General features: G+C 39.3%; 1 protein-coding gene across 1 annotated transcript; it reads left to right on the plus strand.

Annotated features, from left to right (window-relative positions):
• The first annotated feature begins 3927 nt into the window (after positions 1–3927).
• On the plus strand, positions 3928–18206 carry cthrc1 (collagen triple helix repeat containing 1). Its single transcript, XM_002931537.5, has 4 exons — positions 3928–4180; positions 15818–16039; positions 16481–16697; positions 17378–18206. The coding sequence occupies exons 1-4, from the start codon at positions 4055–4057 to the stop codon at positions 17518–17520; spliced, it is 708 nt and encodes a 235-aa protein (XP_002931583.1). The 5' UTR covers positions 3928–4054; the 3' UTR covers positions 17521–18206.
• The last annotated feature ends 1777 nt before the right edge of the window (positions 18207–19983 follow it).

Raw genomic sequence — 19983 nt, forward strand, 5'->3', positions numbered from 1 at the left:
ACAAAGACCTGATTTGTTGTTATTGTTACTGTAGCACCTAAGCTACTAAATCAGCTCCATAATTAATAAACAAAATGGCTGTAACGTGAAAATGTGTGCCTCCCAGGACTGGAACAGATACACTATGCCCTGTCAGCTAACATCCCATTGGTTTATTTGCTTTTAATTAAAAGCACATTCAGATCTTGTCAATAATTGTAATTAGCAAACTGTGGCGTGCAGCTACACTACTAACCCAGTTTAACCACTTGCAAGTCAGGGATGCCAGGAGTGTTCTGTTTCCATAAAGCCTCATTTGCTACATATGCAACTAGCTCCCCAGTTCATAAGAATGACATTATGGAACTGCAAACAGTCCAGAGACATTAATGGGCGGAATGGAACAATTCAGTTATGATGAGAGACTGGCCAAGCTCGGATTCTTTACATTAGAGAAAAGGTCCTTTATGAATAAGGGGGATGTGATCACATTATATAAATATACTAATTACACTACCAGAAAACAAACTCACTGTGTGGGTCTATTCACCTAGAAATCCTGTTGCATGAACATAAGTGCATCCTGATGACAAGAACGGAAGTTGTGTCTGGAAGGAGATTTTTAGAGTGGGAAATGATAGGTGAGCAGGACTTTTTGGCATGACACTGAATAGCTTAGAAAATGTTTAGATGCCTTTTCATTTAAGCTGAAAATACATGACTTCACAAGCAAATGGATGAAATGACTTGCTGTGAGCCCCCCACAGGCCCAATAAATAGTGACTGTCTATGACCAGCAGCCCCTCTGGCATTTGCCAGAATTCACAGATTGCCAGTCCAGCCCATGGAAGAACAGTTCAGATGGGGTAGCCTGCCACTGCTATAAAAAGAACCCCGTACTATTGCATTTTTTTTTCAAGGGAACCTGTGGATAAAACTTAGCAAGTTAATTTACCTACATAATTAAATTTTCCTTATTCTCTAAGGGAAAACTGAATTGTAAAAGTCAGAATCAGACATAGCCTAACTCTACCTAGGACTCCTATGGTACAGAGGTCTTCATCCAGTTTTCTGTCAAGTCTCCATTTTTTAATTTTTTTTCAATTGTTTTGGGTTTAGGCTCCCTTTTGTGGTCTATGATTATTTAGACTCATCCATTTACCCATTTATGAAGTTACAGATGTATGAGAACATTATTGTAGCAATTACATTTTTCACCAGACATGGATTCATGGTGAAATTCCTCTTTTTTTGTGAAAAAATAACCACATGCAGTGAAAAATCCCCATTGACTTCAATATATTTTGTGCAGAAAAAAAAACAGAGCAAAAAATTCACACATGAAAAAAGTGCCTGTTGACTTCGCGGTTTAGCTAATTTTTAAAAGCAAAACACAACATATTTACTCATCATTAGTAGCAATCATACAACTTTATTTTCAAGAATATCATAAGCTACAAATAAACACAATTTTGTTGCAAAAAAAAATTAACTAAAAAAAATGTCATTTTTTCACAATTTATAAAACGGCAACAAATCTAAAAGCAATAACTGGAGGATCTTTCTTTGCTTCATGGTTTTAGAGGTTTATGGGTGTTAAAATACAAAAAAATTAAGTTTTTCGTGTGACAAATCAAAACACGAATATACAAATGTTAATAAATTCCCCCTCCCCAATGTCACCAAAACCAAGAGAAACTTTATTGTTATTTCAGTATGGCATTTTTGGCTTGAATCTGCTTTCACTGTGACAAGGAACAAAGCCAGGTTCTGCGGTACCATGACAAATAAATGCTTGCACAGACTATTTGTGACTTTAATAGCAAACATTTTTTGGAATTTTGCTACAAATAAATTGATAATACACAATGATAGATTTGTATGTTTCTTGTATGATACCAGGATATCTAAGTGAAACATGGGGTGAATGAGAGTACTAAATATAAGAGGGCCCCCATACAATGGGAACATTAAATACTGGAGATTTGGGCTCAGGGCTTCCGTCTACATGGTGAATAACACTAGAACTGGTTTATGGGAACCATACCAAATGAGTTGATTTGCAGGGCACTCAAGTTACTTCGAAATCTGTTATGTACATTGCCAGTGCATTACTATTCAGAGACTTGACTGTAAATAACCCATACAATCTCCTCTTCACCATAATTATATGCTTTAGTGCTGCACTGTTGGCAAATAAATAGCTTTTCAGGATGACTTTTTGTATCTTATCCTCTTTCTGGCCCCAGGGCTTCCAATAAACAGACATTATCTATTGATGTATTAGGCTGCCAGCTTGCCGCTTGGAAGCAGATTGCTTAGGAAGGAACTGATGAAAGACAGATTTGGTGGGCTCCTCTCTGTTTGATGACACTACTCAACTCTTTAAACTCAGCATCTGGCCCCACTCATCTGCAGCCCAGACACATGCACCTTAGGGTGGAAAATAACTGAGCGTAAACACTGCACCCAAATGATAAAACAAGATGAAAAAAAATGCCTCACCCTTGAACACATATCGATGTAAAGAAACATTTTAATATACTGTAACATAAAATGTTTTTTATTGCCATCCCCTGCTCTTTGTGTAGTGATGAAGGTGATAATAAATACAACTGTATGGTAGGTTCCCAAAGGACTTTAACAATGTGCAGGGGTAGTGGACAACCTACAGGGTCATATTTACTTATCATTTTTCAAGTGGGGTGGGAAAGAAATCATTGGCTCCACAACTGGAGTTATTTATCCAATGACAGGGTTTGTCCTCCTCATACAGAACAAGAACAGGGTCTGTAATTTTACTTTTTGTTTATTTGACCCCAATTTCCCTTAAGTTGAGTATCTTTGTATTATGAAATAAGGGCTGCAATATATTTTTTTTAAAAATTTGACCACAGTCCAACCAAAATCCCAGTATTTATTACAGAGGTGGTTCACATTTACCTTAACTTTTACTATGTTATAGAATGGCCAGTTCTTAGCAGCTTTTCAATTGGTCTTTATGTTTTATTTTTTATAATTTTTAAATTATTTGCTTTCCTCTTCTGCCTTTTACAGTTTTCAAAAGGGGTCACTGACCCAACAGCCAAAAAACTATTGCTCTTTGAGGCTAATGTTACTGTTATTACTTATCTTTCTAGACCCACACCTATTCATATTCCAGTTTTCTCTCACTCTCAAACCACTGCTTGCTTGCTAGGGTAATATAAAAGCTAAATGGTTCAAAAACCATAAATAATAAAAAAAAATGAAGACCAATTGCAAATTGTTTCAGAATAGCACTCTCTACAACATACTAAAAGTTAATTTAAAGGTAAACAACCTCTTTAAGGGTGAAGACACATGAAGCTACTAGTAGCAGCTACTTGTCGTGGCTACTAAAACAGACAATGCTAATCATTTACTGAAAATTGTCACTTTGTGTGTTTTAGCAGAGGCAATTCTCAGTATTGTCTATGGCAGGGGATTTTCTAGCGTAGCAGTAAAAAAGTAGCTGCTACTAGTAGCACAGTGTGTCTTCACTCTAAGGGCTCTGGCACATGGGGAGATTAGTCGCCTAAGAGGTCATGGGCGTGATTTTTATTTCTTTATCAGAACCCACTTCCAAGCTACTTGGCATAATCAATTGATTTGTAGATCTTTATCGTTACCTATTGGGGTATGTCTCTATAACTAGTAGCAAATAATAACATGCAGAGCTGTACATGACCTGGCACGGGGAATCACAAACACAACCCAGTTCTCTCATCTTCCCCTGATGTGTTTTTACTATTTATCAAATAAACTATGCCTCTTGCTCCCTGGAAGTTGCCTTTCAGATATTTTTTTACCCTCTTCATTACTAATTGACAATACAGGGTTTGTTGCACCTCCAGACTCTCCAGCACATGTTTGCTGCGGTGAGGAGTTAAGATTCAGGGGCTGGACATTCCTCTATACCCCTGAGGCTGGCCAGCTATAGAGCAATTCAGCTAAGCACTTCCATTCATTTGCCTACTGCACTGTTCCAGTGCAGGCTGAGCCGGGAGAATCATTTTTTGTCATTCTGCTATTGTCCCTTCTTTTCTGCATTAAGATGTATTTATTATGGACAAGCCTGGTGCTGTGTGCAAGTCTTCTGCTTCCTTTACACTCTCAGCCTGAAAACCAGAAGGTAAAGCAGAGAAGCCTGCGGCAAAAGGAGCTGGATATCATAGAGAGAGTGAGTTCTTCTTTCTATTTTTATGCTTTGTACAGGTATGGGATCTATTATCTGCTTAAGGGGTCTTTTTGGATTATAGAGCACAGCACCTCAAGGCTGCTAAATAAAAAGATTTATGGAAGCTCAGTTAACTATAAGCACAAGGTAATGTCACAGTTTTACTAGTAAAATCAAATTAGGTATAAATGAAGGATTGGGGGGGGGGCTATGGCAAATTCCATTACTCTATTTCAGAGCTTTCTGTATTTACTGGTTTCTAGATACTAGATCCCATACATTTTTACATATAAATATGTTGTCAATGTATAGTTCCTGAGCCATAGTGGAAATACTAGGGGGCTGATTTACTTACCCACGAACGGGTCGAATGGAGTCCGATTGCGTTTTTTTCGTATTAAGTTTTAACGCTACGAAAAATGCGCAACTTTTCGCGTAAGTTTTAACGCTACGCAAAATGCGCAACTTTTTACGCAACTTTCGTAATGGATACGAAAAACTCGCGTTTTTACGCAAAAATCGTATTGGTAACGAAAAATTCGTACAGAATCCGAAAAAATCGCAAAACATACGAAAAAGTCGCAAAATGTTCGTTTTCAAGTCGGAACTTTTCCAATTCGGGTCGGATTCGTGGGTTAGTAAATCAGCCCCCAGGTATAGCAATAAAAAACAAAATTCTCACTAAAATGTCTGTGCCATAGGTGAGTGCAGAGAAAATACATAGCTTACATATAGTAGACCTGACCCAAACCCACTAACCCAAAATTCTTTTATTATCAGTCTGACCTGCCACTGGCTGCCCCTGGAAGCATCCATGTGATGTTATCAGGGCATGAAGAAAAGAGAGGTTTTGAGAAAGGGGAGGGTGTAAGATTCAGTTTATAAAAAGGGAGCAGAATGCTCTGCCAGTTGCCCCCAACTGCAAGTAAATCAATCCAAGCCTTGCTATCCTTCACTTACCTGAAACTAGAACTGGGTGCCCAATGCGAAAAAAGGCATTTCCCACAATGAAGCTGGATAATGTTTTGTGTTTTACTAGCGGCGATCTAAAGGTTAGGCAAGGGGAAGGCATTTCCCACAATGAAGCTGGATCGCTGTGGATAATGATTTGTATTTTACTAGCAGCGATCTAAAGGTTAGGCAAGGGGAAGACATTTTTAGGAGATTTGGGAAGCTGTAAATTTGGAGGAACCTAATGTTAAAGAAGGAAAGCAGAAAGTGACAACAAACAAATGGTTCTTCATGTGACTCCAGACAGAAGCACAAGAGCACTTAGGGGCAGAAAAGCCTATGTGCCACCATCCCTCGTGAATGCAGTGCTTCCGAACACAGGAAGTCATGTATTCACTGAAGAACACAGGCCCCTGCCCTTTGTTTTGGGGCACACAGACCTATGCAGGGCAGGGTGCCAGAATGCACTCATTTTTTGCTCTTTGCTCCCTGCCCTTCATGCTTGCATTAATTTATCAATTATTATACTGCCTGTTAAACTGTTAAATCTCCAGTAGATTCTTTTGTGTTATGGGCAATTTCATACTGAGTAGAGGGGCCAGCACTATATTTACACAGATTTCCATTCTCCCATAATTGAGAGTCCTCAGGCCAAGCAAGGGTGCCATATTACATACTACTGTGCATATTCTAGGTTACACCTAGAATATGTCACATGCTGTTATGCTGGTTTTCATTAACTCTTTTACTACAATGACATTACCTCCTACAGTAGACAACAGATATAGAAACTATACATAATATAAGCTGCCATGGCAGCCCGGAACACACTGGGCATGTGCAATGCCACTGACACACAAAAGATGGCCTCACCTAAAGGAGGTTTGCTGCTGTGGATGACTTTAAAGGTCTGGATCATTACTGTTATAGGGCTGCTAAACCTCAGGCTTGGAACAATAAATTCAGTATAAAATGCAGCATCTTTAATCATGTTCTTTTAGGCTTTAGCATCCAAAAAAAAAGGATTGCTTAAAAACTGGTAATTGAGACGTATGAATCAACTCAGTTACCGATATGAGTCATTTCTCTTCTGCCAATCACGAGACTGTAATGAAATACCACAAAGGCATGTTTATAGGAAATGCCTGGCAGCGGTACATTCATTCTGGCATATTTGGGGTACTCGCTCTTGTGTGACTCAGAAAATGGGAGTGCACTAAGAGTAGTTAAAGAGAAACATACAGCTCTTGTACAAAAACAATGGGAATATTATTCATAAGCAAAGGTGTAAATGTGCTTAATAATAGAATCACAGTTAATGAGTGACATGGTAGTTTTCTGACCATATAAAGGCATAAGATACAACAAGACACTCGGAGCACAATATCATTAAACAAGACACATAGGGTATGCAAAAAATATAGTTTTATATAGCATTTTACATCACAATTGTACAGTTAGATACATTTACAAAGTGATACATACCATATAAAGTGTCACAGCAAAAAAAGCAGAACTTGCAAGGCAGATACAGGTATAGGATCGGTTATCTGGAAACCAGTTATCCAGAAAACTCCAAATTAAGGGAAGGCCATGTCCCATAGACTCAACTTTAATAAAATAATTCAAATATTAAAAAATGATTCTCTCAGTAATAATATAACAGTACCTTGTACTTGACCCCAGCTAAGATATAATTACCCCTTATTGGAGGCAAAATAATCTTATTGGGTTTATCTAATGTTTAAATCATTTTTTAGCAAATTCAAAGTGTGGAGATCCACATTATAGAAAGACCCTTTACTAAGAAAACACCATGTCCCAAGCATTCTGGATAACAGGTTTTTGGCTTATGCAGGTTGTGGAAATCTGGGGGGAACTTCTAATATCTTTTAAATAAAACACAATTTGCAGGCCTGAAAAATTCCACTAAGCCAGTTGCTTGTAGAACCGCATTCATTAAAAATATTTGCATCAACATTCACTCCATGCACTTCCTTATAGCTGTTCTTGGCTCTGCTGCCTTCCTCCTTTCTTCTGTTCTATATTGTGTGCTGCTGCACCTATTGATGCAGGGCAGGGGTTCCCTACCTTCCTTACTAGGGAGCCACAGTCAAATATAAAAAGACTTGGAGAGCAAGACATCATCATAAAAGTTCATGGAGGTGCCAAATAAGGGCTAAGATTGGCTATTAGGCAGCCTCTATGCACCCTATCAGCTTACAGGGGCTTTATTTGGTATTAAATCTTGTTTTTATTCAGCCAAAACTTGCCCCCAAGTCAGGAATTCAAAAATAACTCCCTGGTTTGGGGGCACTGAGAGCAACATCCAAGGGGTTGGTGAGCAACATGTTGCCCCCAAGCCCCACTGGTTGGGGATCACTGATGCAGGGGAACCCTTGAGCAACTGCCGCTCCAGAACCAGGTAGTAGACCCAGGGTTCCCACAGCTGCCTACATCAATATGGGCAGTGCGCTTGTGGCTAAAGTGTCAGACACAGATGTGATTCGGACGGAAGTGGAAGTGGCGGCATCCAGACTAACTCCTATTAGGTATAATGCAACTAGGTGTGCATCATGGTCTGATAGAACTAGAATGCTAGGAGCTGGGCATTAGTGCTTTATAATCAGTAATTTGATTACCAGTGCTACTGGATAGCTGTTCAGTCTTTATGGAGCCAATAAGGTTGGATTTAGGGGTGACATATTTTCTAATTTTTAACTGTCCTGAATATTCCTGGAACAATAGCACAAGGACTGTTATGAGCATACATTTATATTTATAAGGAGCACTTAGAGGTGGGTCAAGTAGTGTTGGAGCCCAAGGCAATACTACTTGGCTGGTGCCCTGTCTGCAGGCATTTTTAATAGACCTCAACAGACTCTTTATTCTTTATAATTTATTACAATAAGGTTTGGATTGGTGGTAGACGCATACTGCATAGCTGCTTAGAAACAAGTGTAGTCTGCAGCATACCTATGTGCTTATTGCTAATCAGCCAGGCATCATTTTGAGTTTAAAGGTGACTGTTATAAAAAGCATCTGATTACAACACTAATCATATTTAGCCAATATACTTTGACCAATATACATCACCATCAGGGGCTGCAGTGTTACACTAAAGCTCCCAGCATTGCAGCAAGGGCTGTCCAGGGAATGCAGTGAACTACAGTTAAACAACAGCAAGGGCTACCAACCAAGGGTTAACAACAGGAGGGTTACCAGTTGAACATTCCTCATATAAATGCTGGTAGTGAAAATGAAGACAAAAAAGACATTTGTTTATTTTTTTTTTTATTAATATTTTGTATATTAGAGTTTTACATAAACATTTCTGGGCACATAAATTCAGGCCCTGGAACACACAATCAGTCCATTTAGCTGTGTGAGAGTTAAAAGGAACAATGTCCCATTTCATCCCTCCAGACATTTGTTAGTAAATTATATCTTTTAAACATTCCAGTCCCGTGATTACAGTATACACAGAGAAACTGCAACGTGTCCATTGTAAATCCTGCCAAAATATATCCGGATACTGCGCTCATTTGCACACACACACATTGAAACTGCAGTTCGGTAACAATTTGTACATTGAACTACAGATATATAAGTTCAAAGTAGATTTGGTTTTTATTTTTGTTGTGCAGGGCTGCATAATATTACTTAGTTTTGAACTAGAACAGTGATGGGTTAGATTTATTTGAAGTTATTATTATTATTAACATTTATTTATAAAGCGCCAACATATTCTGCAGCGCTGTACAGTAAGTGGGTTTCATACATTGGACATACAGAGTAACATATAAAGCAATCAATAACCAATACAAGAGTTGAAGAGAGCCCTGCCCAAAAGAGCTTACAATCTACAAGGAGAAAGGGTTGAGACACAAGGTGTGGGAATGGGTATTGCTAAACTAGATTAGGGTAAGCTTCTCTAAATAAATGGGTTTTTAGAGATCTCTTAAAGGCAGAGAGATTGGAAGAAAGTCTGATTTGGTTTGTGGGAGCGAATTCCAGAGAAGGGGGGCAGCCCTTGCAAAGTCTTGAATGCAAGCGTGTGAGGAGGGAATGAGAGAGGAGTTGAGGAGGGCCAATCAGACGCAGAGCACATAAAGGGCCACACACAGCATGGCCACCTTTCTACAGTATTATTCTGATTGCTGGAGCAAAAAGCACATGATTGAAACAGCAGGAAGTAAAGAGAAGCTGCAGCTGCAGGACCTGTTATCCAGAATGCTTGGGACCCAGGGCTTTCCAGATAAGGGATCTTTCCGTTATTTGGATCTCTATACCTAAGTCTGCTTATTTAAACATCATTTAAACCCAATAGGATTGTTTTGCCTCCAATAAGGATTACTTATATCTTAGTTGGGATCAAGTACAGGTACTGTTTTATTATTACAGAGAAAAGGGAATCATTTAACCATTAAATAAACCCAATAGGATTGTTCTGCCCCCAATAAGGGGTAATTATATCTTAGTTGGGATCAAGTACAGGTACTGTTTTATTATTACAGAGAAAAGGAAATCATTTAACCATGAAATAAACCCAATAGGGCTGTTCTGCCCCCAATAAGGGGTAATTATATCTTAGTTGGGATCAAGTACAAGGTTCTGTTTTATTATTACAGAGAAAAAGAAAATCATTTTTAAAAATTAGAATTCTTTGCTTATAATTGAGTCTATGGGAGATGGCCTTTATGTAATTCAGTACTTTCTGGATAGCGGGTTTCTGGATAAGGGATCCTATACTTGTACGTAGATACGTTATCCATTACATCCAGTACATAGAGCTTATAAATACAAAGACTTGCAGGGAATGCCCCGATACCATAATCTTTTGCCTAATGGGTTGTATGTAAATACATTGTGTATATATATAAATATGAATGCATCCTGGTTTGGAGGTACCAGTAGCTCCAGGGTTCCCACAAGTGCCTGCACAATGGACTCCTGTTGATCAGCGTACAGGAATTCTAATGATCTACCTCCCAAGGGCAAAACATGAAGGAGCTTTAATGTCACTTTTTCACTACCTTAAAACCATAGATTTTAATAAAAACCATATGATAAAAGAAATAGGCAAAAAGTATATTTAGCACGAGCCCTAATCATTGAATTCATGTTGAAAAAGGGAGTACACTGCCCCTTTAGTATCAGGAGCACTGGGGTCTTGTAGATATTTTGTCCCCATTTGTACAGGGTGTTGTGCCTTGGAACGGAAATGCTTTTCTAAATCTTTACTTAGAGAGACACTTCATTTCCACTCAGCCACACAACGAAACATCCAATAACAAGTGGTGTGAGAGTCCATGGAATTGGTCTCTTGTAATAGTCTGCAAGCTCCCTATACATTACAACACGCTCAGGGTCAGAGTGATGACATGAGGCCAATTATCCTTAAGTGGACTAATTTGTCCATTTGGTATTATTATTATTAACTCTCTTATTTTATAGCACAGACATATTCCATAGCAGTTTACAGAGATTAGGTCTATGACACACAGTGCTACTTGTCGCAACTACAAAATGCCAAAAAAAATAACCTACAATAGGCAATACTGAGAATGCTAAAACACACGCAGAGACATTTATTAGTAAATTATCAGCATTGTATTTTTGTAGCCCTGACAAGTAGCTGCTACAAGTAACTCAGGGTCATTGCCCTTATATATATTCTCACTAATCCCTGACCCAGAGGAGCATTCAGTCAGCATTTACACAAACTATGGTCAATTTTATCATTTAACCTGTACATTATCATTTAAATGGGTAGTTTACCTTTAAATGAATGTATGTAGTATGATGTAGACATTTATATTCTGGTCTTTATTTTTATGGTTTTGTCAGTTATTTAGCTTTTTTATTTCAAAGGAAGTAAAGGAATATCACTGAAAGTAAAGTAATAGCACAAGAATAATGTTTGATTTGAGTTAACCTGAGATAGCTGAGCTTCGCCAAGCGGTTAATTTTTTTGGAACTTTTTTGTATGAAACAGAAGCATTTTCTGGACAGTTTGGACATGGCTTTGTAATAGCAGTAAGGATCTTGAAGATGTAAGGGGTAATGTAGGCAAAAAAGGTGCAACGTTATTACATTGACTAACAAAGTATTTGCCCCCATTTCTCCACTGTGCGTTACAAAGGTTGACATTCTATGGGCGGTGCTAATACAAGTAGGGTGACAACCTTAGCATTACATGGGCCACCAAGGAAATAACCTAATGGAAAATGGAGTGTGCAGGCTGGGAAGATATACAGATTAAAGCTCCTACATATCAGTATAGTAAGCACTGACATGCCGCCACATATTTGTAGAATTGGTACATTGTAGGCTGCTCTACTGAAAGGCCCTGGCAATGCTAAGTAACACCCAAATACTATTCCCCACATCTTATAAAGGCTTTCTAGGGTCTTGTTTTAATAGAGGCAATGTTGGGTTAAGTAACCCTCATCTGCAGTGTCTGCATGCGACTTGTTCACTATCCTTAACAGTATTAAATGTATCTACAGTAGTACAGTATGACAGCACATTGGAGTAATGGACTGCAGATTTTATGTCATTCTGATGTTCCCTTGGGTCCTGGCCTGGTGCGGCTGGAAGCTAGAATCCGTATTGATAACACAGCAGCTGGCTTATTGTCAAGTGGGAACAGACAATGGCAGTGGCCCAGCCCTAAGCCCTGTCCAGTAGTAAAGGGACCGTGGAAAGCATTAACAGCTTTAAAAATAAGTTTGTTGGACATTTTACAGATACAAAACACTGGCAACTAAACATGCCCTAGTGGTTTTAGTATAAAAAGGATTATCAACTTTACATCAGGACTCTACACAGGGTTAGTTGTCAGAGTAAAATACAGAGATCCCTTAAACCAGAGGTCCCCAACCTTTCTTACTCGGGAGCCACAGTCAAATGTAAAAAGACTTGGGGAGCAACACAAGCACCATAAAAGTTCATGGAGGTGCAAATAAGGGCTAAGATTGGCTATTAGGGGCCTCTATGCACCCTATCAGCTTACAGGGGGCTTTATTTGGTAGGGAATCTTGTTTTATTCAGGAATTCAAAAATAACTACCTGGTTTGGGGGCACTGGGAGCAACATCCAAGGGGTTGGGGAGCAACATGTTGCTCACGAGCCACTGGTTGGGGACCACTGAACTCATCCTTTTAATTGCAGTCTTATACCTTAAAAATATGTGTTGGTCTTGGAGATCTCTCCCAAATAAAAATGGTTTTGGTCAGGAGAATTTTGCCCAAGATAATGCATCCAAGCAGTGAGGTGCCAACCTATGACAAATATGGCCAGGAATAAATTGTAAGGACCAGCACATAGGGTTTACCTTGACATGGGTATGAATAATACACTTGTAACACAACCACACTGGTTGCATTGGGCCCACTCAGAAGACTTTTCTGCAGTGGGTCCCATGCGATCAAGTTATGATGATGTCCATGACTATTGTGATACTAAAATCTACAGTTAGTATTGATGCTGGTATAAATAATGTATATATATGAGTGTATAGAAGGTCAGTATGGGTCTATGTGTGTGCACTGGGGTTCGCTTGGATGGGTTGAACTTGATGGACTTTGGCCTTTTTTCAATCCAACATGTAACTATGCATTATTGCATAACAATGTACAATGTACTATAGGATTGGGAAGAATAATTCCCAGCACCACTCCACCACCAGATCTGTCTGACTGATGCAACTGGGATAGATTTTAGGGGGCATCTGAGCTTACCTTAGGTACTGAGCTGCATTTCACTCATATTTTGTTTTTCTAGACCTTATATGAGTATATGTCAGTACCTATTACTGTGTGAGCATTGTCTAAATACACAGAGCTAGAATTGGATTAACGCGTGAGTGCAGGAATGACTGCCAATCATAACACAGCTGCACATTCAAACCAAGCATTGAAACCACAGAGAATAGAACTGATGACATTCTCTATTCTGAAATACAGATACTGGGCATGAAGGGAAATACCAAAGCATTTACATATATATTCAAATATCTCTATATTTGGTATTCTATGTAGTATCGGTTTGCTTTATCAAAAATAAAAAAAGATGTGAATCAGACTTCAGGTTTGGGCTAAGGCCAACTGCATATATTGTCCTGGTACATCCAAATGACTCCTGATGTCTAACCCTAACAGTGTTAGTAATTGAAAAGTCCACCATTTATTTTAACCCCGCATTTACACTGCCCATATAGTTACGCAAAATATGAGCCACTGATGAGTTGGGACGTGACTTTTTACTACAGAGGGGTATATGCAGCTTATACCATCCCACTAAAGCACTTTAAGTGACACTGGTATGTTTCAGTCTAGCAAACTAGACACCATCTTGTCCCAGCAAACCAGGTTTATTGAACTGACCCCTTCTGGCCTCTAGACCCTCAATATCCCTATTGCGCACATTCTCCCAACATGGTGTGAGCGTTTATATCTATCTATCTATCTATCTATCTGTCTGTCTGTCTGTCTATGTATCTATCTATATATATTTTCAGCTAGCTGTTGTTCCTTGACAAAGTATGTTTATCCTGAACAAGGTACAGGTTTGTAATTAAAAAGTTACTGAGTGATAGGCATGCAAGCCTAAACAAACACAATGGTTTAACTATAAGGAATGAGCAGAAGGATAGAACTGGCCCTGGGTCTGCTGGGAAAATCATAGCACTGTGTTGGGAATTCCACCGGGTCCCCAAGGGGGCCACAGCACTGACTGCAGTGGTAGGCTGAGGAAGGGGGGGGGGGGCAAGTGGGACTCCCCAGTACAAGGTTTGTGCTTGGGTGTGCAGCATTGAACAAGAAAACATCTCTGCATCACTGCAAATATCAATCTACTTTTCACTGTCGACTAATAGATGAAGCCAATGAAAGCTTTTCTGGAAGTCTTCTATTCTTTAGCAGTCATTTCTTGGCAGTCATTTTTACTCTCTTTTCTGGTTTATATGCTGCTTTTTTCATTATTTTGTATTTTAGTGTTTAATACTTCATATTTTCCACATCATGTCCTACAAATCAAGCCAAGGTATTTCATGCCGTCTCTGACTTCCAGGGTAAAATCAGTAATATCAATGCCTCTAGGAATCCTGCCTTAAATACAAGGCAACGCTTTGTTGGGTCTTCAGTATTTGTACTGGCACAGAACAGGCCTGTGGGGATTAAAGCCAACCCAAAGAGGAACTGTGGCAAAGCAAAGAGGCCCATGCTTTCTAAATAGTTTTAATTCATAGGGTGTTGTACAGTGAATGTATTTGTTTCATATGTAAAGGGACATATTAGCCCTTTAGTTGATTTTGTAGACATTTGTATAATTCACTATAAGCTTTACGTCCCATGTAGTACATAAATGTACATGCTTAGAAGTACTGGTTACGGGGGTTAGATTTAAAGGGGAAGCTCATGTTAGTTTTGACTATGATCTATGAGCCTTCCTGCAGAGCAAGTACTTGTTATAAATGGCTCCTTATAGCTTATAGACAGTTATTGTTATTGAGAGTTCCAAGTGACTCATTACCACCCTTTAAATACTAGGGGTCAGAGGTGTTCCTAGCACTAAATCAATCTATCCCAAGGAAATAACCTGCCAGGTACATTCACTGCCATTCTCTCATGGAACTAACTTAAGAAGAACTGGGCATCTTTTGGATATCTTATATAACCAAAAGCAAATCTGGGTTAGGGAATTGACAGCTCTTTTAGGAATACTCAAGAGGCGGAAACATCAGAGGTAAATGCCCTAGCCAACACACAATCTAGTGGTGCTCACAAAAGATGCACTGCATGACTGTGAGAAACAGCAAATTGTAGGGTAATGAGTTCTGTTTCAGTTATTGGTGCCAATTAACAGATCACACTTAAGGTTGGATTGTCATAGATGAAGTCAGGAAGAAATTTTATGTTTTTCCTAATGGATGCACACTTGGTTTCCTTTGCACTATTGTCTATCTTTTTCTTGCATCCTATTTTCAGCAGTGTAATTGGCAATAGTGGTATAATTGGCAATAGATTGAACACAATAGACGGGTGTCTTATTTCCCCTTTCTTTATTACATTACAACGCCTTTCAACCTTTATTTGGCCTATTTATGCTCTTTTGTGTTTTGCTATTGGCAATTGCACATACTTGACAAAAAACCAATGAGTGCAAATAAAATAACATCCCCCAACTTGACCACTCAGCTAATATACCTTTGCGCCTGAGTATCTGTAATTTCCACAATGATTATATTGATGATGTGTCCATAAGTCAATTAAAGGAACATTTCAGGTCTGTGACTCTCAAACCCTGCAGCGGGGTAGGTTTGCTGAACACCTCCATAAAACCAAAGGTGGATCAGAAAATGGTTGGGTTATTCTACTAACTGATCCACTTATGCTTCTATATTCAGAAACATTCACTGTTGGAAGAGAGGAGAGTTTAGAGCAGGTTTGGGACCCAGGATATAGCATGTAAATATTTCAGATTGTTTATTTCTCATGACTACTTTTTTATTACTTAAGAGAACAGATTTGTATATGTGTAATGTTATTTTTCTTAGAAACCTAATATAAAAGAAAGGTATGGATATAATTAGTATGTTTCGTTTTGCACCTGGTGGGACTTGACACTATTGTGCACCATTTTCTAGGAATTTTGATGAATGTTGTTTACATGATTTTCTTACAGTATAATGGAATGTGTGTTCAAGGAGCTATGGGCCCTCCTGGCCGAGATGGAACGCCTGGTGTAAATGGGATACCTGGGACTCCTGGAATTCCTGGCCGTGATGGAGCAAAAGGAGAAAAAGGGGAATGCATGAAGGAAAGCCTGGAAGAGTCCTGGACTCCAAACTTCAAGCAATGTGCCTGGAGTGCCTTAAACTATGGGATAGACCTTGGCAAGATTGCGGTAGGTAGATCTGTCCTATAGCTATATGCATTGAGGGACATATTTGCCAAATGTCGAAAGAGGAATGGGGGGGGTCAGTTATAAGAGGATTTAGGGTGAGATTTGCTCTTCAACAGACACCTAAAACCCCACCTTGAAGGTTAATTATGGTGAGATTTTTGGTTGAACATTCATTTGCTGTCCTAGAAGAACTTCAAACTATGGATAAATAAACTGATGCACCGATATTTTCCTATATATGTACCCCCTTAACCAAAGTGTGAACCTTCATGGGCAGACTTGAGAAAGAAAAGCTTGCTACCTTATAGACTATTTATGGGAAACTGGAGGCCAGACAGACAGTGATTAGCATGATGCTCCATGATGACTTGTTCACTTACTTGCATATATGTGATAAATTACAACTGCTGTCATTTAATATCTTTCCTTTCTTTCCCCAAGGAATGTACATTTACAAAAATGCGATCCCACAGTGCACTGCGGGTGGTGTTCAGTGGATCCCTGCGTCTCAAGTGTAAGACGGCTTGCTGCCAGCGGTGGTACTTCACTTTTAATGGAGCTGAATGCGCTGGGCCTCTACCCATCGAGGCCATTATTTACTTAGACCAAGGAAGCCCGGAATTTAATTCCACAATTAATATTCATCGAACATCAACTGGTATGTAAAAAAAACTTTATTATTTAAATTAACCTATTCATAGGATCTACCGGGCCATTTACTTGTTCATCTTCTCTACCAAGGATGATGAGGAATGAGAATGTTAGTGTGGAGAGAGTTGTAGCACCCTCCTACACAAAAAGTGACTAGCTTATTTGTAGGGAAATGGCACACGGTATGTGTTGTTGCCTATGCTCCACCTCCTATGGGCAGCTCTGCTGACAGGCAGACCAGATCATTGTATGTGGTGTTATAATATAGGATAAACTACTAGTTCATCTTATCACAATTACATATTACTCACATGTACTTTAAGTACCCTAACCAATCATCACTACTCTGAGCATGGTTTTGGGTATATCATTATTCAAAATATATATGATGAACACACATATACATGATCAAAGCTTTAAAATAGAATCTCCTTTTTATCCAATGCACAATGACAATATTAATTAGAAGATTAGAAATAAATGTGAATATAAAGTAAAGGTAATCACTAAAGGGACTAAAGAATGCATGCCTATCGGCCAGGATTATCTGTTTCATATTTAATTTGTCTGGATGTAGATGTTCTGCTGACACCTGGTAAATAGCAGTTGGGGGGGGGTTGGTCCTAATACAAAGCAGTGTGGAACTGGGATATGTTGGTGAATACAAATTTGTATTTGTCTTTCTAGTGGAAGGGCTGTGTGAAGGAATCAGCGCTGGACTGGTGGATGTCGCCGTCTGGGTGGGAACCTGCTCAGACTATCCAAGAGGAGACGCTTCTACTGGGTGGAACTCTGTGTCACGGGTCATCATAGAGGAGTTGCCAAAATAAACCCCTATTCCTCCCCTTATCCAAACACAAACCGCAAACTGTTTTATTGGGTAGAGCAAACGATATTCCTTTTTTCAGATAAAAAACACTTTTATAGGTACTGTATAAACAAGAGAGTGGTGCTTTTTAGGAGTGTATTTATGCAAAAGCATACCCCATTTATCTTTTATTATCATTTATTTTTACTTGCCGAGGCAGTAAATATGAGGCATAGCTTGATCTGTCTACATACTGTATTATTTGGATTGACTGATGTATTCTCCATAGCCTTTAGCAACACACAACTGAATGTGCAAAATAGATATGCACTGAACTATGGAGAATGCTTCAGTTATGAGGAGCAGTATGGCGGCTCCTACACACATATGCATTTGTGTGCATGCTGTAAGCTATTTCCTTATACTGTATAAATACTTTATATGTATAAATTCAGGGGAAATAGCAGTGTACAACTTTTTTTTTTGTATTATTTTGCATTTTATATTAAAACCCCATGTATGAAGAATACAGTAGGCCAGGTTATACAGCTGAGTGCTGGCTTTGTTTAGGTTGCTGGACAATTAAAACTGAGAAACTTGGCTCCTACAGGTATTAACAAACCAGATGAATACAACGGTACTGTGTCAGTAATCACTGTGATCCACTTTGTTTCTTTTCCCTTTTTTTTAATAAAAGAAAGACATTTAGTATTTTGCTCATTTCTGGGGCAGGGACATTACTACTTAGTTTAAGGTCAATGCCTTCCACCTGGGGCCCTCAGTTCCATGGGTACTGCAAGGGTGATGGACTCACTAACACTACCTATGAGATTATAGCTGGCTATACAAGCATAGATGAGACTGTACAAAACAAAGTTCTGTATGATTATCGCCGTTTATTTGAAGGGCTGACAATCCTGACTGATAACCATGTACAGGTATAGGACCTGTTATCCAGAATGCTCAGGACCAAGGGTATTCCGGATAAGGGGTCTTTCCATAATTTAGATCTCCATACCTTAAGTCTACTAAAAAAATCAATAAAAGATTAATTAAACCCATAAGGATTGTTTTGCCTCCAGTAAGCACTAATTATATCTTACTTGGGATCAATTACAAGGTACTGTTTTATTCCTACAGAGAAAAAGGAAATCAGTTTTAAATTTTGAATTATTTGATTAAAATGGCGTCTATGGGAGACGGGCTTTCCGTAATTCAGATAACGGGTTTCCAGATAAGGGATCCCATACCTGTACTATGAAATTTGGTTGGTTTGAGTTTAAAAAAATATGTGCATCGGCAGATGAGGAAGGACAGAGAGGGCCTGTAACAATCCTGTCCCGGGATAATATTTTTATTATTAACATTTATTTATAAAGCGCCAACATATCCCGCAGCGCTGTACAATAAGTGGGTTTCATACATTGGACATACAGAGTAACAAATAAAGCAATCAATAACCGATACAAGAGGTAAAGAGAGCCCTGCCCAAAAGAGCTTACAATCTATATAAAAGTTAATGGTAATAATCATGTTTAATGGTCTAAAGCAGTGCTATGCAACTGGCGGCCCGCGGCCCGCATGCGGCCCGCGACCCCCCTCTGTGTGGCCCCCCACCTGTCTGGCTGCTTTGATGGCTTACTCTTGTGTAAGCTTTAAATGGTATCAGTACTGAGATTAAATGGCCCCCTGCATGGTTCTCACCTTAGATTCAGGCTGTAATCAGGCTGTATTGTTTAAATATGTAATTCCTTGTGTCGTTCACACCTTTTAATCTCTGTATTGTTCACCCCCTGCAGTGTTCACACCTGAGGCTCAGGCTGTAATCACCCACATTGTTCCCCTGTTCACACCTCAGGAGCAGTAGAAACCCACAAATAATCCCTGCATACTACAAAAAGAACATATACTGAGGTGGTACTTCAATTAAAAAGTTTTTTAATATATAGTTATTGTGCAGACTGTAGGAGCAGTGCCAGCACAGTGTCACTGTAGGCTGACTGTGTGTGCCATACACACAGTCATCATAGGGCAAGCAGAGTATGGCACACACAGGCAGGGTAGGGAAGGCAGAGTATGGCACACACAGGCAGAGTATGGCACACACAGGCCAAGTATGGCACAAACCAGCCAAGTATGGCACAGACAGACAGGGTAGGGAAGGCAGAGTATGGCGCACACAGGCAGGGTAGGGAAGGCAGAGTATGGCACACACAGGCAGGGTAGGGAAGGCAGAGTATGGCACACACAGACAGGGTAGGGCAGGCAGAGTATGGCAGGTTTTTGCTGTACTACAACCATTAATATGGGTACGGTCATGTGATAACATGGGTGTGGTTTCAAGTGGGTGCGGTTTCAAAAAGGGGAGTGGTCAAAACTGGCTTCCATTATCGGCCCTCCACCACGTAGGTCGGAAAAATTCCGGCCCTCGGTACAACAGAAGTTGGACAGCACTGGTCTAAAGCAACTAAAGATAAATAACAAA

Source organism: Xenopus tropicalis, chromosome 6 (assembly GCF_000004195.4).
Source record: "Xenopus tropicalis strain Nigerian chromosome 6, UCB_Xtro_10.0, whole genome shotgun sequence".
NCBI classification, from domain to species: domain Eukaryota; kingdom Metazoa; phylum Chordata; class Amphibia; order Anura; family Pipidae; genus Xenopus; species Xenopus tropicalis.